We start from the raw sequence: 21,973 nt of genomic DNA on the forward strand, positions 1-21,973 counted from the left end.
ACCAGTCGCAATTCATTAGTTAAACCCACGGCATCGAATAACTCGGGAGGCACCGTCGTGGCGAGAACTGACGCCCTTCCGTATCGCATGCCTTGCTCATGCCGGCCGCCTCGGACGCGTAACGTGGGGCGCATCCAACAACAGCGAGACGGAAAAAGTTATTAACTAATTTACCACTTGGATTTAAATTAAGAAAGTAGCTATACGCATGGCTTGATTGTTACAGGACATCATGAACCCATTTCTTTACTTAGCTAAATGAGAAACTTTGATGCGATTTCGGTATCCGTGAGTGCCCTCAGTTTGGAACTTCGCTCATTTGTTGTTGTTCTTAGCAACCGTCCAGCTCGCGTCTGCAGATGCCGAAATATGAGCAGACGATGAGGCAATTGCGGAAACAAACCAAACTCGCGAGAAATCAGAGCGCCTTATCACGTATATGACTCGTGAAACAGATGAACCGAAAGTGGATCATTAAAGTTCTGTTATAATGTTACACTGCGCATCAAGTCGGACTGATTGTTGGAGAAAGTTTTGTTGTCGGCAATATGCCGGCTCTCCATGTCTCGTGCGCCTAACCCAGTGGAACGTTGCAGTGACGCGTAGTGTGTTCGATGATTGAGTCAACTCGTCCGGACGAGATGGCCGTGATGTTATCGCACAATAAGATCGGGCTTATTCCGCTCCATTACAAGACGTCACAACCCATGAAGATCAAAATAGGTTTGCAAAATAAATCGAGTATAAAAGAACAATTGACTGTATTTTGTCTGGGTTTTTTTTCCACGTACTTATTCGTATAATAATTCAGGATGAATGAAAGATAATATAGCAATGTGAATTTTTAGTCGCGAGTGTCAACTGTGAAACATGTAATATGTGGTAGATTTAGGTCAAACAACCGAAGAATTTTCCAGTTGACTAAAAATGCAAGGTTTTGTCTCACGTAATTAAAGGCACAATTTAGGTGGTTTCAGTTGCCTATTAAGGGCTCCAAGCCTAAGTTCTTTTAATATTTGTGTGACAAATTACCCTTTTTTTCTTCAAAAACTGCGTTACCTCAGAGGGAGCCGTTTCTCACAATGTTGTATACTATCAACAGCTCTCAATTGCTCGTTAATACCAAGTAAGATTTTATGCTAACATTTATTTTGAGTGGTAGCCAATAGTGTTTGGTGCCTAAAATCGTCTTGCCCCGCATAGTATTGTTTTAGTCCTTTTGTTTGGTATTTTTCTTGTTTCCTTTCCAAATCTTCTTCTAGTACTTGCTTGCTCCCCCATACACTAATTTTCCATTGTTCTAGTAGCCCTCGTGTCATCATTATTTGTGTATTTTACTATTCAGTCTGTTTTAGGGATGGGTCTGACTATGTATTGTTTGAAGCTTTGCATGATGTGGGAAAATAAGAAGAAACTCTAAATAAATAGTGAACTTGCGGGTACAACCATGTGTAAATCTCTTAGGGTGAATGTTGGCTCTGAAAAAAGCCAGTTGGGTCTCAACGTTTCGAACAGTATACTCCATTCTCCTGAAGATGAGCAGAGTATACTGTTCGAAACGTCAATACCAAAACGGCTGTTTTCATAACCAACACTCACCCTAAGAGATTTACACAGGTTGTACCCGCAAGTTTACTATTTATTTATAGTTTCTTCTGTTTTATTGTATTTTTGAGGTCGAATATAAAGGGAATAGCTCTTTTCTCTTGCTCACTTTGAGCATGAGTTCGATATCGACATGATTAAAACAAGTCTTAGAGTTTTTATTTGATAAAGTTGTTGTCATTTGATTATTAGATGGATGTGTAGTAAATGTAAAACAAAGTAGTCGCACTTCAAGAAAAAGTTTGGATTGTTTCGTTGATGTCCTCGTTGTCTTTGTTGTCCTCGTTGTCGTTGTTGTCCTCGTTGTCCTCGTTGTCGTTGTTGTCCTCGTTGTCGTTGTTGTCCTCGTTGTCCTCGTTGTCGTTGTTGTCCTCGTTTTCGTTGTTGTCCTCGTTGTCGTTGTTGTCCTCGTTGCCGTTGATGTCCTCGTTGTCGTTGTTGTCCTCGTTGTCGTTGTTGTCCTCGTTGTCGTTGTTGCCCTCGGCCGATCAGTACATTCGTCATTAAAAGCCTACAACAATGTTTTGTTGACGATGAAATTGTGCTATCTCTACAACGATCATCAATTTACTTTCGTAGTAGATGGCGGTTCTTAACCCCCACCCCCCACCCCGTCTTAAGGCTACGCCTATTGCGGTGAATTAACACTAATAGCGTTCGGGCCAATACGATGCCTGTTTACAGCGATGATCATCCATCTGCGTTCACTCATCCGTTCTGGAGGGGACACACCTCCATCTACATTCTTGTTAACTCCTTGTTCTTTCATTCCCCGGGGACCACCCTTCGCCTTTAGCGTCTTTCTGATCATTCCTACCGCCGATCATCTCGTCATTTCAACGGCACACCTCGCCCGGCTATGTCCGCTTCGTCCACAAAGTCATCACTGATTAATTCCTATAGATCCCAAGGGATCATTTCTGAAAAAAACCTCTTTGTACTATAAACTTAAAAGTCACCTAATATGTTAGGGTTTGGTTTTTCATTAGAGTGCAATTTCGCTATCGTTTAATTTAATTACAGCCGTAAAACTTTTCCCATGTTTGAATCTTACTAGATGCGACCAGCGGATTCCGTGCACGGTTGGACCAGCGCTAGCACAGCACGACGACTATTAGAGTATGCACTTGAAGTAATAAAGACTAACGAGACACAAGTACTGAAGCACCAGTGCGGGAAAACATCAAATAGCTACCGGCGATTTAGTCACGTGTTCCTCTGTGCAAGAGAGATGTGGTGGGAAGATGCACAATCAGGGAGGGGTGTGGGTCTGGAAGTTTGAGGTATCAGTCTTTGATTTTTTTTGTTTTAGGATCAAATTGAGAACGTCATAAAAGGCAAAGTTTTTGTCTGTTTGTTGAGCTGTCTGTGTGTTTGAACTGTGGATTTAACCTGTCCTCACTCTATGGTGTAACTCAATAGTCCCCTCCCCTCTGGAAGTTGAAGAAGCACCGGACCTTCGGTTACAAGTCTCTTGGTCTGTTTGTTCTTGTGGTGGGTTGCTGTCTGTCTCTCTTTCGGTTGGTTGTCATAATATTGTTTTCACTTTAGTAGCCTTTAAAATTGTAACTGTTTTTTTTTTTTTCGACACCCCCGTATTCCGAAAACCACTGGTAATTAACGCTAGGGTTAGGGCTAGGGCTATGGTTAGGAAATTACACTGGGGATGCCAGAACATAGTGTTGTCTAGACGTACAGGTGCAACCCACTAAAAATAATGCCCCCGACAGTCATAGAAGAGGTCGTAGTCAAACACCCCCCAAACCCCCACCCCCTGTTCGGGGGTTTTGTATTTTTGTTTGTAACGTTGATGACGTACCTAGCGATAGCCCTGTACAACCACAAACAAGTCCTTGGAAGAACGTATTATTTTAGATTTCAGTAGTCTTTGGATACACAGCTCCTGCCCCTATCGAAGTTAAACAGCCCTCTAGCGGCGAGATTGATTCTAGTCGATGAGTCAAGCCAAGTTGATACATTTTTGCTGAGCGTGTTTACAGCTGCGTATAATAAGGCTAGTTTCCTGATCGATTCGGTGCATTATTATTACTGTTAAAAGAAAGTGTTAAATGCGTTTGTTTTCCTAATCTACACTACATCAAAGAGAATGTAAAATCTTGAGTACGGCGTTATGACTTGTCGAGCGTGTCCGAACGATCAGACGTACCCGGCTGTTGGGCTCATCAGCCCCGCACGGGGAGACGCTTGACTGAGTGTGCACCCGTTCAGATGATAATAACGGTTAACTGCCCATTGCCTTGATGCTCTGACTTACTCAAAATCATGACAAATTACAGAAACAATTTTAAAGTGTTAGATTAAGCTCTGATTTGTCGTCTTTCAAAAAAAAAACTGATTTACGACACCGTTTTTGGAATCTGATTTTAGGTTTAATTACGGGTTTGTTCCCACGCCTATCTTAGCACAGAGTGAGTGATTTGTGAGTTGTCTAAACCCATTGCAACCGATTGGCGATGTCATTATGTGTAGGGGGGAAAACAGGTGTATCCATACAACGATACCATTGGTACGGTTTCAAACCATACGGAACTCACAGGTGCAAGATTCACTTCAATATCTACATACACCAATGAATTATTAGACTTATTGTAAAATAAAACTTGTTTGAATAATGATTAGAAGGAACATTTCACATCCTATCCTATGACAGGCACCCCGGACAAAGATAATTGACTATATAGAGAGATCGCTAACTTAGGGCTGGGTAGCTAAGTTGGTAGAGCGCCGGTAAACCGGAAGTCGTTGGTCCAAGTCCAGCTCCAGTTTTGTGTGTCTTTGCTGCAAATAGACATTAGTTATGACCAGCGATAAAACAAACAAATTCTAAATTAGATGTGGCTGAGAAACACCAAAAAAATATACGAAGCCCGTAAGCACAATTCTTTTTAAACAAGATTGCGTTCCATCAAAGTTTGCTTGGTCCCCTAAAACTTCGAAATGTTAAATTCGTTCCGTCGAAATAGTCTCTTTCTACCCCCTTCAAAAATAGAATGTCGAGGAACCGAAAAAAAAAAAAAAAAAAAACATAACCTTTACGGCTAAACTACTAGGATGTAACAGTATGCACCACACTGTGATCTCCATCGTGTATAATCTTCATAGGAATTCCACCAAACTGCGGTATCAAATAAATACAACTTCCATATCCTGATTTTCAAAACAATCTTGTAAATAACCATAAATTTCCGTATTTTTTACGAGCTTTTTGTTTAACTATCTGGTTACCGGGTGATTTCTTTGAATGTTTATATTTAAGAGTGATCTTTCCTCGATGTTGGAAGTGGGGTCAGAGATGTAATAGTAAATCACTAAACAGGAAATAGTTTCACACATTTAAGGGCAAAATAGCTTTGGTTTTTGGACTGTTCGATTGCTTTAATCCTATATATATATAGTTGAACACAATCAAATTAAACTGTGAACATTTCATTTCAAAAGATGGTCGCATTTTTTTCCCGTTTTTCTTTTTTAGATAATCGCCGAAAATCCGGCCAGAGCGCATAATGTCCACGCAGGAAGAATAATCCCTTATAGGAAAATAAGATCTGATAAGCGTTACTGCAATAACGCTTCTCAATTCAAAATTTGGGGGCATGGACTCTGATATCTTTTTACATTATAGCAACATTACTTCGAAAGTGAAATGTTTCTCAAAATCCAAAGGTGATGTAGGCTTCTAGCGAAAACTAAAAAAAAAAAAAAAAAAAAAATGGGTGCATGCCCCCCCCCCACCCCCCACACACACACCCCACGCTATCTATCTGTGTTATTATACACAGTTCTTATTATAAAAGATTGAGTAAAAGATTCTAAAACTACAGGGCTTATAATAAAAATTCTTTAATTTGTCATTCAACTCGAATCTAACCTCAGACTGATGAAACAAAGGAGTCAACCCCCCCCCCCCCACCATCCCTCTAAGTCTATCCCTTTCTCCGTCTAGTCTTCACACTAAACTTAAAGACCCCAATATTTATTTGTACATGTATCTCACGACAAACTTTTCCCCTGATTTATACCCTAAAACAGCTGCCAGCGAGACTATACAAAAACCCAAAACCCACGCCGCCACGCATTTCGTATGCCAATAGTTTTTGTATCAAAACCAACAGTCTATTATAACTGTCTTTGTTGAACAGTTTTAATGGCACTTTTCCCCCCTAAACTACCAACCGTTGATAAATTGGCAATTTCTTAAATCGATGTTGACTTTTAACAAACGTTGGTTTGTTTCAAAATAGAGCCGAGCGGCCATAACTCACGCACTTGCGTGGTTTTATACCACCCCACTGCGTTATTGTCGATTAGCCTGGTTTTTGGAGTTAAACAAAGTCGAAATAGGTTACAGAAATAAATACCTACTAGCTTTCATTTTGTTGAGATTGCACTTTTGTTGATTTATTGGCCGTCCACGCGATAGGGTTTGGAGGCAGAAGGCCAATGCCCGTAGATGTGCACAAATCACCGACATTTACGGTAAAATAATTTGTGTAGTGATGGACACTTTTCAAACCCGTCAACGGTCTGGTCGATCCATTCTGGTACATGGGCGTTTAGAGAAAGCTGGAATGGGGAATATCACAACTGTTTCTTTAGAATACAGAGGGGTTTTCCAAAAGGGTGTATTTAAAAACATAAAATCACCTCTAGAGAAAACAACGTTAACAGTTCAATCACTTGTATTCAGTAATAATAGCAGTAATATTATTGTTCTTTGAACAATACATAGATACATTACACACATTTTTTCATTCTTCGTGTTCAGCCCGTTGTATGTTTAACTCTGTATTGGGTTGCTTTCTCCCATTTAACATTTTTTTAGGAAACGCTGTCGCAAAGGGTTTTGATACCTTGTGTAGATGGAGTTGTTGGGTATGACATGCATCCCTACTCACTGTGAATGAAGATGTATGTAATATGATTTACCTGTAGAAGTTTCAGCTTCATTGGTCGTCAAGTTTTATAGAACGAGGTGAAAACCACAACGCAATGTTTTCAGGAGAGTCGCGCTAATAATGTTGTGCATTCTAAATAAATGTTCGTCTCCTGAAACGAACATTATTTTCGTGACATTGTTTTACTCATTTCGGCAAAACTACATCACCTCAGCAAATAAAATTTTAAAGTAAGCTTTCTACTATCATTCTCCTCAAACCGTGTAAGTTTGATGTAAATCTATGGACATTGTGTTACAAAACGTACCCAAACCAAAACAGCCCAATGTTCACGTGTCGGGTATTTTGGTATCAATTTATACACACGCTCACTGGAAGGTAAAACTAATGGCGGCATCTACCCGTTCATAATCAGCATCAAACGTAACAGATACCCGCACGTAAAAACTTACTCACAGTAAAACAAATCTCCCGAAACTAAAAACAAAATGCCGCATTTATAGAAGAAACAAAACTAAATGAGAAATATTTATGACTTTTCGAATCAAAGAAAGGCTTTGGGCAACAATCGCGGTTCCCTTTTCGGCAATACCACAAATTTGGTCTTGCAAGTAACTTAAGATCTTTGTGATCGCGCCGCCATCAAAGGGCTAAGGACGGCATTCTCTTTGTCTTACGCAGGGTCGCTTCATCAGCGAATTTTACCAGTTATCATAAAAGCTTTGGATAATCTCTACCAATAAGGTCCCCTAACAAAAACGTAAGTACTTCTGCTTGATGGGTAAAGATGTTCTTGAAACAGATTCTTTGGAGAGAAATTTTTTGTTTTTTTCTTTTCTTCGAAGGTTGTAGTAACCTTGGTTTGTATTGGGAAATTACTTTTTGCTGGGAAGGAACCTTTTGCAGTAGTTATGCTCGGTTTGCTCAACAAGTCACGTCAGACAATAAAAGAGCTGTACGGCATTTTCCACGCTTGGGAAGCATTTTTTGTGAGTATTTATTTCCTTATTGAGTCAATATAAGGTACGTCACCTTTGCATCATAACTGCATTTCTGTTGGTTATGTTTTCCTTGTTGAATCAACAACATACGATATAACCCTATAGGCCTAAATAACTGCTGCGAAAATGTGTGCAAACAATTACATTTGAAATTTAAATGCCTTTTTGAATCACTGTGTATTGAATAGTGTCTGACTATTTTTTCTGTTCCTATTTCTCTTATTGAGTCAATATAAGGTACGTCGCAACTGCATCATAACTGCACTATTGGTGATGTTGAATTACCAAATACAGTATAAACCTATGCATAACTGTTGTTTAAACTTGTACAAACAATTAAATTTAAAACCTAAATGCCTTTTGGGAAAATTGGTTTAAATTGTATTTATACAAGTTTGAATCACTGAGTCTTGAATTGTCTGACTATAAATTGTGTCTCTTTTTATTATAAGTGTATTGATATTATTAATATTTTACGCGAAGCGCCATTGTATTGATTGAATCCTTTCCTATCTTAGCGGCAGTACTTAAGATACATGATTGACTACTGCCCATTAATTACACCTAAGAAATTGGCCTTTACAAACATGGCGCCCAAACCCCAAAGTCTTAAAATGACGACGAGCAATAATTACATCATTAAACACGATCATTAAACTTTAAAAAAAATAATATAAAAAAAGTTGATGAACTCAAAATTGTGGAAGAGAGCAAAGGGCCGAGAGTTTGATATTTCATTTTGTTTTTCTTGCTGATGTTTTTTTTTTTTTTGCTTTTGATACAACCAATAATGATTGATCTACAAATTTGTACTGTATAAACTCCGCGACGTGAGGACAAAAAGGGGCAATTTCCCGGCGGTGCAACGAGCGCTGCGTCCCCACGATGGTCCCGCTAGCTCTACGGTCCACAGTCATCGGGTGATAGATGACACCGCTAGGCCGTGGTGACATGGCTGGGATTGCGGCTAGTTGCCCTGCAGTGAACCTGGCAGCAGCTTGCGTTGGATTCACTACCCCTCTCTCTCTCTCTCGCCCATGCAACATGCCATAATAGTCTATCCGTCTGTTTTGATATTGAGTATTAAATGCACTCAACGATCATTTGCCATGAATAAAAAACTACGTTTTTTCAAAGTATTTTTTTTTTTTGCCTTCGAGAACGACTCTGCCCAGGGTCGAAACGTCAGGCCATTAATTTTTATTTTTATTTTTTTTTGCATTTTATACCATCGGTTCTTTTTGGTTGGTAAGTTGTTTCCAACAGCTATTTTTTTTTCTCCATAGTAAAACACACAGGCTGTTATGAAGTTTTAAAAATAAAAATATATAACTCAAGTATCATAGCACGAAGGGAAAACGTGGGTAAATCTTTTTCAACTTTTGGATTGAACAAAGAACACTTGACTAAAGCTGGATTTGAACCTGCTCACTCCGGAGTAATGAACCCAGAATGATTTGAACTGAACTAAAAAAAAAAACATTGAAAAGTGTGAGATGAAGAATATTTGTTGAAAATCAATTGTAATTTTTTCGTCAGGGTTCTTTCATATTCTCAATTTGAAACTATGGTTATGATGATTCCCCCACCAAAAAAAATGATGCCTGACTGTCTTTTGTATACTACGCCCTGGTGCATCTTTGTAACTTAGCACTGTTTTACTCCTACCCAATTTTACCAACGACTGTCACGTTTTTGTTTTTGAATATGAATTTCAACCGTCCATTGTTTGACCTTGAGGATCAAAATCATCCATTGTCAACCAACCTCGACAATATTCCTCAGATAAAAACTGGGGTTCAATTTGGAGTTGAAAGACCCGAGAAAAATGAGAAGTCGACGGGCTGGGTCTCTCATGAATGACGATAATAGTCCGTGAAGTGTGCCGCCCAACATGCTTCCCCTAGCCGGGGCCCGGACCAGCTAGCGCCCCGCACGGCACCCGCTGAACATTGAGCCACGAGGGGGTATAATCGCTTCGGTCTTGGGGCAATAATAATGAATATTTTATTGTTTTGTCAATAGAATTGCACGGCCTGAGGGGGAATGGGGTGAACGTTTGTATGCCGTGTTTGGTTTTAGGATTCCATGGTGCAATGGCATTGGGTGTAATGACTCTAAATGTATAGATTTACGGTCCAATGGGAAACTTGATAATTATTAGGACCATTGGAGCACACCCAGCATCATCACCATACATCATCAGAAAAGCTACTTCTTTTTACAGTGCAGGTACCAGCCTTCTGCATATTCTTATCCCCTCTTGCTCTGATTGTGTTGATCTTTGCAAGATCTTTGTCATCTGTCCATACTGTCGTCAACCCCATTCTTTTATAGATGGACATTTGCATCGGGGATAAAGAATTTTTGGTTTACCAATAATATAACACCGATGTGTATAATGTCCCACAAAAGAGGTTTACACGTGGTTGCAAGTTTACTATTTATTTATAGTTTTTTCCTAATTAATATATATTTGGTTTGCGGTAACACCATGTGTGTATCTACTTGCCTGGTAGAGTTTGTTCTTAGAGAACTGCCTAAGAACAAACTGTACCTAGCAAGTAGATACACACATGTCAAGAAAAAGATGCCCAAAGTTTCTCTGTTTATATAATATTTCCATGAGTCTGCCCATAATTTCATCCGAAGTTTATCTCGTATATAATGACACTAAAAAACATCTCCCATTGATGGCTTGTATCGTTTATCAAAGTGTCCTTTATAACCATTAATCCCAACGTGATATGTACATTGTAAAACAAAGTTTTTTATTACAGAAAAAAATGTCCCACTATAAGTCAGATTTGAAGAAAAGAGTAATATTTCAAACTTCCGCATCCACCCTCAATTAAAATAATACGTCACCCAAGGTAAATCTACTCCAAACTTATCAAGCCAATGTTATAATTATTGAATGGCTTTATCACATCAAAAGCTTCAACGCGAATTCGTGTAGAAAATAAATCATTTATGTCTAATGACATGTACTTTTAATGTCGCGGTTGTCAAAACTCCACTGTCGTGTGTTCTTATTGTAAAAGGGTTGTTATGGCTCAAACCATTCATACTTTCCGGAAACGCACCATCAAGAGATGGTTTATTGTTTATTTCTATCTCTTATTTTTAAATTTCTGTGCTTTTATTTATTTATTTGATGGGAGAAGTGAAACCCTAGTCCTCTCTTAAAAAAAGATAGTATACTTTTGTTGTTTGTTAAAGACAGTGGACACTATTGGTAATATCTCAACCTATTCACTAAATAACAAACCTGTGAAAATTTGAACTCAAATATTAAAAGACTTCAGGCCTGAAGCCTTTCCTTGTGTTTTTCTTCCATTACAAAGCACACACATTTGTGCAACTAGGGTGTTTTTCTTCCGTTGTTCTCTTACATGTATCATTTTTTGGTCATATAAGACACAGTTTGAAATAACAATAGAGAACATGGGTGAGTTTGTCGTATACAATGACGCTTTCCGAATGAGTGCACTGAACTTTTTGCCTCATTTGGTTTGTCCTGACGCTCCGAGTCGGCGCACCATTCTTTTCACTCTCGAACATTTTTCTAAGTGATTAATACTTGGTGTCCATGATTTCAAATTACGGGGAACTCGTCACATTAAAGCCACGCGTACAACAGTCGCAATTTCTCACCATGTGAACGGCCTATACATGTACTCATGTTCGGCTTCCGCGAAGCACATATCACCATTTAATGCAGGACACTATTGGTAATTACTCAAAATAATTGTTAGCATAAAAAAACTTACTTGATAATAAGCTTTTAGTATGAAATATTGTGAGAAACGACTCCCTCTGAAAGTTAGGTAGTTTATTTTGGAAAGAGGTGTTGCTCACTCAAATAATAAAATACTTCAGTTGAACCCTTTTATTATGCATATGAAAGCACACACATTCGTAAAGACCAAACGGTCAAAACGTCGACACAAACAACATACTCTTTTTAAAGCTAGCACCTCTGAGATTTATATCATGTTGAACGATATAATACTCTCAATTGAATATCTACCGTTGTCAAGTGGTTAGACTTGCAATTACACGGTTGTGGGTTCGAATCCTACCAAGCCAAACAGCTGATTTTACATAGACTGGAATAAGTATTGTTGTCTAGTTACTGAAACACAATTTCTTGATTTGTGCAATACTCATAATCATAGACGGTAAAGGCAGTGGACACTTTTGGTAATTACTCAAAATAATTATTAGCATAAAACCTTACTTGGTAACGAGTAATAGTGAGGTGTTGATAGTAAAACACTGTGAGAAACGGCTCCCTCTGAAGTAACGTAGTTTTCGAGAAAAGTTATTTTCACACGAAGTTATGTGCTTTCAGATGCTTGATTTCGAGACCTCAACATTTATACTAATTCTGAGGTCTCGAAATCAAGCATCTGAAAGCACACAACTTCGTGTGAAAAGGGTGTTTTTTCTTTCATTGTTATCTCGCAACTTCGATGACCAACTGAGCTCAATTTTTTCACAGGTTTATTTTATGCATAATGTTGAGATACGCACCAAGTGGGAAGACCGATCTTTGACACCAATAGTGTCTTTAAACCAATGTGACAGATTGGTTGTTGCCAGCTTGGTTTGTATACCCCTTTGCGGGAGCTTGCCGAGTTCCCTTGACGGGAAGATTATCTAAGTAAACAAACAAACAAATACACCGCAAAATAAAGTTCAATGGTTCTGCTGGGCCTGTTATATTATTGTTAATCAATTATATATGAATGACATTTGGCACTAAACTGTTGATATAAAGTGAGAATTTAAAGATCTAATTCATCTACCGTATAGGCAGGCCGTGCTCTGCTCTGCATTACACTTAACCAACCATTGTGTCAGTTACATTACAAATACTAATCACCAGCACTTTTTATTAACAGAAAGTGGCAGCTCGGCGTGTATTAGGAATGATCCGTGCAGCAAGGCGCGGGATTAGCGGATCTAATGGAGCAATAAATACAACCCTCCGGCGTCGTCCACCAGTGCCGAGTCGCCTGGACGTGCCGTGGTTTGGCTGCGTTCGTCGGCCAAGCCGTATCCGATGGCACGGTTGTCTTTAATTTGTTTGGGGGATCAGTGGCAGTGACCGGGTTCACCTTCTTACTTCACATTTTTCTTCAGTGTGTCAGTCGGTGGTGTGATCGGATTAAAAGTACACCAGTGGTGGATTTTACAAAGAGTTAAGATTAAAAAGAGAATTATTACACGGCTGTACCCGCAAGTTTACTACATGCATTATCTATAGTTTATTCTTAGGGAACCCCCCCCCCCCCCCTTGTTTACTAGAAGTTATAGAACAATGACAAACAGTTTTACAAATGTTGGGTGTTTATGCTAACTCTCTTAAACAAAAAAATACTTCACCCCGCCCCCTTCCATAAAGGCATTGGACACCTTTGGTAATTGTAAGTTTGTATGCTAACAATTATTTCAATGAGTTATCACCAATAGTGTCCAGTGCTTTTAAAGTAAAAACTCACTTGTTTTTTTGCAGGTTTGATTCGGGGGGGGGGGTGCACATGCTAAATAATATTTTAAAAGCAATAAATCAATTGGGTTTTTGTGCCACGGATGCGATATGAACAAAATAACCGTACAGCAGCGTATAATTTAAACTGAATTTATTTTCATGATTTATTCTCAGACAATGTCAATAAAAATCACATGAATACAGTGATTCCACTAATTATTTACAAATATTATTTTTCCGCCTAGGAAGTGATATGAAAGTTCTTACAAATTGCTTCTTCTTGTCATAATGATTAAAATTAAATCAAAATGCAACACTTAAATAAAGGTTCACTTTTACACAAAAATACTTTCTTTCATAGTTGTATATTTCTGTAAATTTGTAAAAAACGAAAACAAAAAACAAACATTGCTTTCTTTTGTTGTTATGCCTTAACTTGTATGTAATCTCCTTGACAGAGGGAAGACAAACTCATGTTTTTTATCATGAAAATAAATATTTTAAATCTTTATTCTTGAACCTCAATTCACTTCTGTCCATGAAAGTTAAAACTTGTTTTTCCCGTTCTTCGTATAAAAAAAGTAAGCCTTAAAAAGCTTAGTCAAACAGTATGACATTTACAGATATTAAGTAGGATCCCCCTCCCCCCAAAAAAACAAGGTGATAGGTTTTTATATAAAACTGATGTGAAAAACAGTTTTACAAATGTTTAGGCCCCAACTCTTCAACAACCCCTGGTTCAACCCCCCCCCCCCCCCCCCCAACCCAACCCTTAAAGGCTCTGGGCACTGGACACCTTTGGTAATTGTAAAAGACCAGTATTCTCACTTGGTGTATCCCAACATTTGAGTGAGCAATTACCTCTTTCTCAAACCCTACGTTACTTCAGAGGGAGCCATTTCTCACATTTCTCAGGGAGGTGTATCCCAACATATGCATAAAAAACAAATCTGTGAACATTTTGGCTCAATTGGTCGTCAAAGTTGCAAGAGAATAACGAAAGAAAAAACAACCGTGTTGTACAAACAATGTGCTTTCAGATGTCTAACCTGAAGTCTCTCTTATTTTAGTGAGAAATTACCTCTTTCTCAAACTCTACGTTACATGTACTTCAGAGGTAGCCGTTTCTCACGATGTTGTATACTATCAACAGCTCTCCATTGCTCATTACCAAAGTAAGTTTTTATGCTAACAATTATTTTGAGTAATTACCAATTGTGTCCATCCCAGTGCCTTTAGAAAGTTAATAATCTCCGTTTGTAGCATTGACCTCCATAACTTATTGCAAGAAATTTCTTTAAAAACGGATCCACTCAGATTGTTATTTCTATTTTACTCCAGTACTTGGGGTATTGTGTTGGTAGGTTTGTAGTGATCTCTTTTCAGTTGGGAGTTGGCGTATTGCCCCCCTTCGTCCTGCCAAGTGTTTCGTCCAAACCGTCGATAGTCTGCCCCGTCGGTAAACTGACTATGACAGTGTCTGAAGACGTTGGAGTTATCGGCAAAATCTGGGGGTTGCTCCTGGGTAAAAAATTACAGATTTGGTAAATATCACCTTCTAAAAATGGTTTGAAAAATGTAGAGAAAGGGTTGTGGTTGAATCGTCAAAAAAGTCTTGCTTGAATTGAATAGGATCCAATTTCATAAAGCTGTTTTTAAAGCAGAACATACTGCTTAGCGAATATGAGTGGGCACCAGTTGCAGCAAGGTAATCTTTATTGAATGTGGGCTGGTAACCTATTTCTGCTAAGCAAGATTGTCCTGCTTATTAACTACTACCTGAGCGGAAGGTAGAAAATCTACAGGGACTACTACTTTTGCTTAGTGGATCGAGGGGACTTCTTGCTATTAACTTCACTACTGCGAAGTGAGTTCTTAGATAACATAATATAACATAACAATTGAAATTTATAAGGCGCTATTCCATCAAGATCATAGCACAATAGAAAGAAATTAACTTGGAAAAAGGTGAGTCTTAAGGACTTTACGAAAAGCAGATAGAGTATTAGATTCCCTAATGGCAGTTGGGAGATTGTTCCATCGTTTCCACTAGATTGCTCTAGCCATTGTTAGGTGACTGTTGTATATTAATTAATACTGTCCTTAATTAATTAGATACTTACAGGAACAGGTGTATAAGGGAAGGGTGGTTTATAATCTGCTCTGTTTGTGGTCTCCAGATGTCTCTTATCGTGCTCAGGATGATGCCTGGCTAACACAGCTCTGTAACCACTCTTAGGGTGACCCGTGTCTCTGAAGAAAGGAAAATATTGACACCAAAACGCAATCATTATTTATTTATCACCTTTATTCCAAATTGTTTACTCTGACCGCAGTCTCGGGTGCTCCACTACAGAAGGCCAGTCTATCTACAGGCTTGGAATTTCATCTTTCAGCAGAGTGTGGGTTCGAGTCCCAGGCAAGACACGCGTGTCCTTAAGCAAGACACTTATATGATGCTTCGTCCTTCGGATGGTCCCGGAGGTTGTGTACCGCACATAAAAGAACCCAGTGCACTTATCAAAAAGAGAAGGGGTTCACCCGGTGTTCCTGGTTTGATTGGCAATTTAGTGCGCCACAGCACCTTATAAACCAATAAAGAAATAGGTGTCATACTTCACAACGTAGCTCCACATACCTGGCAGGAACAAATAAATACCAAGTGCTTTGATATGCCCCTTAGAGGTGTGACAAAGTGATATATAAGAGAACCTGGTATTAATATTTTATTATTTTTGATATCTTACCTGTCTATATCTACGTTCGGATACGTGTCGATGTTGACCATTGTTTTTCTCGTCTCTTTCTCGTCAAAGTCTTTCTTGAGGTGGATCTGTTGCATCGAGTACTGCGTTGTGGTCAACGGAAAGGACTGCAGGAAAGGAAAACAAAATCAAAAATAATAAAACTTAATTCGTGTAATAATTCCATTCAGAATAAAGAACCCAGGGCCCAATTTCCTAAAGCTGTTATACTGTAGGCAAGTAAACAATAAACAAAAATGTTAGCTAATTGACGTTATAATTCTACCAAAAATAAAGAACCCAGGACCCAGGGCCAAGTAAATTTCTTTATGAGCAGAGCACCAGTCACGAGCGACAATGTAAACTTTATCGCATGTTGACCAGTAACCAAACCTGCTTCTCCGAAGCAAGATTTTTCCAGTGCAATGAAGCCTCTAAGCACAAAAACTTGCTAAGTGCAAAATACTTTTGCTGATCGGAGATAGGTAACCAGCCAAAATACCATACAATGTACTACCGTACTGATGTGACTGGTACATGTACCCCGGTCATTACTGGCTTAGCCAATAAACTTGCTAAGCAGAAAATTCTGCTTAACAGCTTTATGAAATTGGGCCCAGGTCTTAAGCAAGTCTTTACTCTCTGTAAGCAGAGATTTTCTGCTTACTAAGCACTTTCTACTTCCCAAATTCCTCTCCAAGAAGCGTAGGATTAACAAGTTACCAGCTTGCCAGCAGCTTTTCTCGCCAAAAATTTTGACAACTAAGTTTATAGCAATAAGTAATAATAAGTAAACAAATTGTGAATCAACATCCATTCCATGCACGCTTTAAATATTCTTCATTGTTTATTTTAACGCTAATACAAAAACCACAGAGATTTGCTTAACCCCGCTGCTTTTGAGCTCGGAGATGAAAGACAGACAGACACGAGCATTTTAATCAAGTGGGTTTCAATCATCTTGATAATACCACAGATTTCTTTGTTGGAAAGTACAGTCAAGAAGTCGGACTTGTGCACTTCTTCGAAAGGAAGAACTACAAAATAATTCTAACAAAACGGGAACAGGTTTAACTTCTCAAACTTTGTTCCTGTCAGTTGGTTGTTTAATGTTCCCCTGTGTTTAGCGCAGTGGATATCTGGTTACATTAAATGGGCTAGATATGTTTACATGCTTCGGTTGTGTTCAACGTATTAAAAACAACATTTACTGTGACAAGTACCATCTCCCCTTGCTTATCCTCAGTCTCGGGTTATTTCTGATCAGACTCGTAGGGAGATCACAAATGTACAAATGTCAGAGCTTGATTAATGAAGAATAAAGTGTTTTTGGGGGATACAATATCCCCCCGACGAAAAAACCCCTGACCCAATTCTAAACGCTTTTTCTAAATGCTGTACTCAGACAATTTGCGACAAGCAATCTGAAGAAGATAAACTCTGGGGTGCCTGGCTAACGACTGCCGACAAGCCCAAATTGGAAGCGCAGATTCGGGTTTCAAGCCGCCTTTGGCATGTTTCAAGAATCCGTGGAACATTATTGTTTCGGTTTTCGGTTTATCAATGAAGAGTATTTAGGAGTACGTTGGGCAGAAATCAAAATTGTTAGTCCAAGATTATTGGTACTGGCTCATGGTATCTATCAACTGATATGAGAGAGTACAGGTAATGTGGGGATAGGCTTGAAAAATACACGGATAGAGTAAGATGACTAAACCCAAAGGACTGTGAAGCCTAACTGATTTGAAATTCAAGATTTTCATGGCAATGACGAGTTGTTCTTATCTGCACTACAACCTAAATTGGCTTCCAAAAATTGGAACCCATTTAACCAACAATTCAGTGTGCACATGTTCAGGCCTATATAATATTTCATTTTTTAAAGGGCAAGGGCACCAAGGCGTTTTCTCCTTGGTAAAGGGCACCTCTCAATGATGAGGAAACTGTAAATTTCTATCGCAACATTTCAAGAGGCACCAAGGCAATGACCAGGGGCAACTGAGACAACTGCCTCTAATTGCCTCTGTGAAGTATAAGACCTAAAATTGGAACATTTCAAAGGGCACCAAGGCAATGACCAGGGGCATGGAGGCAATTGATTTTATTGCTTCCATGAAATTAAAAGTATTTAGCCTGATTTCTTTGCTTAGCAAAAATTGAGAGGGCACCAGTCACAACAATAAAAACTCATTGTAATTTTAGCAGGTAACCTATTCTAAGCAATACTTTTCTATGCTTAGCAAGTTTTTGTGGTTACAGGCTTTATGACAGCCCAGGCCTGTACAGGGGTAAGCTGGAAGGGGTAAAGAAAGATGTTTTTAGTGCGGTCCCTATTTTGGTAATTAGAATCAGTATGTCCTGATTGCAGTGGGAAACGGGAAACTACACCATAGACAAAGACATTGGTCACAAAGTGATGAAAAGCTGGAGAGCTGATGAGCCCATCCCTTGCACTGGCTAAGCTAACTTTGATTTACCCAAAGTCAGCAGTGATATTAGAGCTCAGGGTTTTGTGTAATTACAATAGTTGCTATCAATCTGAGACTAATTGAGGGCAAATTGATACCCAGTTTGTGTTACTCGTCCGATAGCGTCCGATCCAAAATAATCAAAGATGAATAAATTGGGGGGGGGGGTGTGATATAGTGCTGTCGTTTCATATTAATGCTTTGTGAACCTTGAAATTGTCAGAATGAATCCGGTGTTTTCGTAATGGAATGCCAATTTGACGCACTTTTCTGCTGATTTCGTAGCTTGTTTTTCATCATCTATCCTGACTTGTTAAGTACGGGGTGAGTCAAATTTAGCCGTTCCTTCTCGACAGTTTATTACTCAGTGTTATTAAACATATTGTCAGTTTTTTTTTTTTTTTTTATGGCTGGTCTTTTTTCTAATTTGACTGGAGATAGTTGCAATCTACTCTTGGTTTTTTTTATACTGTGCAGATCTTGGTTGTAAATCTGTCGGGAAGATTATTCCACATGCCAATTTAGATTAACTGTTTCTTGACAATATCTTGGTTCGAGCTGAAGGGTTGTTGGAGAGGGGAAAACAAACGCCTGAAGTATTTCTGGCAAGAGTCTTTTTAAACGAGCCTTCAAGATTTGATGGCATTTTAAAAGCTTAAATTTTTAGCTTTTCTTTTGAGTGAATCCCAGCCGAGGGAAGTATTTCTGACATGTTTTTGCAATGTTTAGCCTCAAAATTTGAGCTCAAATTCAAGCAGTGTTTTCTTTTGTCTCAAATCCTTTTGGAAATCATAACTGAAATAATGAAACGAAATAAACGAAAATAAGGGCCAAATTAAATCATGCTCAAAGTATTCAAATTTTGGTGCTTTTGGCACCCTGATTTATTACCTTTTTTTTTTTGAGGTTCAGGGTGGGGGGCATTTTTATTCTAAGCGAACGGTCACCTAAACTTTTGCAAAATCCTGGCTAAGACCTTGCCTCTGAAGACCATGGTGTGTCCTTTTGCTCATTAATGTTCTCTTTTATTAATTTGTGTTGTATTTTCTCCGAACACAAAGAAGAGGCAACTCATCTTATTGGGCGGGCCTACAATGTACCATATGTATACACAACTGATTTTTATCTTCTCTTACTTTTTTTTACTTTTAAATGTGAAACTATAATGTGTTTTTTTCCTTTTCATTAAGGTCTTATAAACAAATTTCTGATCCTTGAAAAAGTTTGAGTTTCAAACCCTTCAGCCATTTTGAATTTCTATCCCGAATTAAAGGCCTGGTATTGAGTCTATTATTTTCTTTAGAGTATGATTTGTTTTTGACATAATAATTTGACTACCCATTTGTTGGGTCTAGTACTTGACCTTTCCTTCCGGCTCTCAAAATTATTTGAAATTGTATTTATGCATTTGTAGTGCCATTCTGGCTTTACAATGTAGTATATTATTTAGGCTGTACTAACAAACAAAAAGCGGTACAATGTAGGCCTACCAGTTTCCCAGGGAAATCTGTCCGCCGGAAATTCTGTCCCCTGTACAGGAAATTAATGTGGGCAGAAGGAGGACGATTCAACAGAGGGCGCTATCAGATGAAGTTTGTACACAGTTCACCATAAATGGGGAGACAGAGTCTCCTGAGAGACAGAATTTCCTGAGAAACAAAATCTCCTGCAACACCAGGAAGATACATGTATATTGTATACACTCCCTTTTTAAAAAGATTTTAAAAAACACAAGAAAAAGATCTTACTCCATCGGTAATATTTCCGATTCTCTTGTATGTCGTTTGGTGAAGATTTTTCTTCTCTGTCTCACTGCCGATGTCATAGTCTTTAGGTTCAGCTTCCCGAGCTTGGTGCCTGTGAGAGTCAGTCAGTAAAGACAGAAAGTTATTTTATTGCGGTACATACATTTTCCAATGGTACACATTGTTTAAAGCCATTGGACCCTTTCAGTAAACAGTATTGTCCAAGGCCCACACTTCATGTATCACAACTTCTATATATAAAATAAAAAACCTGAAAAAATTTAGGCTCAATCGGACGTCGGAGTCGGGAGAAAATAACGTGAAAACCCACCCTTGTATCCGCACGTTTCACCGTGTCATGACATGTGTTTAAAATAAATCCGTAATTCTCGATATCGAGAATTGATATTCTTTTACTGTTTTCTCAAAAAGTAAAGCATTTCATGGAATATTTCAAGAGAAGTCTTTCACCACTACCTTCTGTAAACCCTGTAAGTTATTTGTAAATCTGTGAACTTTTATTTCTTTTTCTGTACCGAAAGGGTCCAATGGCTTTAAAGCAATGTGTGCTCAGACACATTTATTTCAAGATTTATGAACCAGCCCAGCTAAAAATAAAGGTCGCAACGAACGTACAAACTTTTGACTTTGAGTGAACACATTCTTTTAAAAGGTGAATTTTAAAATGATTTCATCAAACCTTTTCTTTTGCTACCAATTGACCCCAGGACATCATTGGCAGTACGGAGACTGATCACTGACAATCCTACCAGCACAACCAGGGTATGCAGCTTTCTCCAATTCACATTGCACCAACCAACCGTATACACCGTCACATCGCTCAACGCACAACGTACGACTACTGTGTACAAGTCATCCGCACTCGTACCACTAACTCGATGCGGAGACCGCTGACGGCCGACGCATGTGGATAATGTAGGGGGCATCGTGTCGTGCGGTGTGGTTACACACATATTATTATTTATTTATTTTTTAATTTTTAATTTTTTATTATTATGTTCTACATTTCTTTTTTGTTGTTTGTATTGTTTTTTTGTTCTGCGCCTCGGAATAGGGTCTTGTACACTAGATAGATGGCGCATTATAAATGCATTATTATTATTTAATAATTATTATTATGCACAGTGTATACGAGTAGGTTTTTACACAGCGGCGGCCTTTTTCGGGGTGAATAATTCGACTGCCTTGAGCAAGGCTAGGCTCGGGTACTTCTTAATTTTATTTTTAAGGATTCTTATTACATTGTAAATAGAGTACGATGTATGATGAAGACTGTGAGTGTATGTAATAATGTTTAGTTAGAAATTGTTAAAAAAATCACAACAAAAATTCCCCAAAAGTCAACAAAAACAAACAAGGAAAAGGAGGACATGGAAGTTCATGTAGTGTTACCTAACAGAACAATTATTGTCATAATATTATGTTATTATCACTATCAGTCACAATTAATGTTCTTTAACATTTTAGGAAATAAAATTTAAAAGGCAATCAAGTTAATTAAATCATCATGTAGGCCTACCAGGGCTACATGTACGTAGGCCTAAATCTTCCTTACCAATTTGAGTTAAGAGTTGGACGACTGTAATCCATGTGATCTGAGCGTAAAAACAGCGAGCCTTTACGCTCCACAAAATCTGGAATAACAGGATTGAACGTCATGGTGATTATTTTTCAATTTCCTAGTCTTGTAATGTCATTAAAAAGTATTTATTTTATCAAATTTGTGTTACGAGTTAACTGCAGCCTGCTGCACTTTTCGTGTGTGTTTTGGAAAACGTCGTATCACATCCAAGTAGGAAGTATCCATTAGCAACATAAGAAAATAGATCGCTTTAAAAAAACATAATTCCTTACTTTTCTCACTAAAATGTTTATTTTTATATTAAAACAGAACGAAATTAGATATTAGCTCATTTTAGAAGATATTGCAGACCTTGAAATTAAGTTTTAAATAAAAATCTGGAAAAAAGAAG

The 21,973-nt window shown here is 38.4% G+C and overlaps 1 protein-coding gene across 1 annotated transcript; it reads right to left on the reverse strand.

Moving 5' to 3' along the window:
• Nucleotides 1–13,054: 13,054 nt before the first annotated feature.
• Nucleotides 13,055–21,763, reverse strand: LOC139952261 (cilia- and flagella-associated protein 95-like). The gene is made up of 5 exons (XM_071951336.1): nt 21,556–21,763; nt 19,983–20,091; nt 15,770–15,894; nt 15,146–15,275; nt 13,055–14,543 (listed from the first exon to the last, which is right to left on the reverse strand). Exons 1-5 carry the CDS (start codon nt 21,657–21,659, stop codon nt 14,355–14,357), a joined length of 657 nt encoding a protein of 218 aa, XP_071807437.1. The 5' UTR covers nt 21,660–21,763; the 3' UTR covers nt 13,055–14,354.
• Nucleotides 21,764–21,973: the final 210 nt, after the last annotated feature.

This window comes from Asterias amurensis, chromosome 20 (assembly GCF_032118995.1).
Source record: "Asterias amurensis chromosome 20, ASM3211899v1".
NCBI classification, from domain to species: domain Eukaryota; kingdom Metazoa; phylum Echinodermata; class Asteroidea; order Forcipulatida; family Asteriidae; genus Asterias; species Asterias amurensis.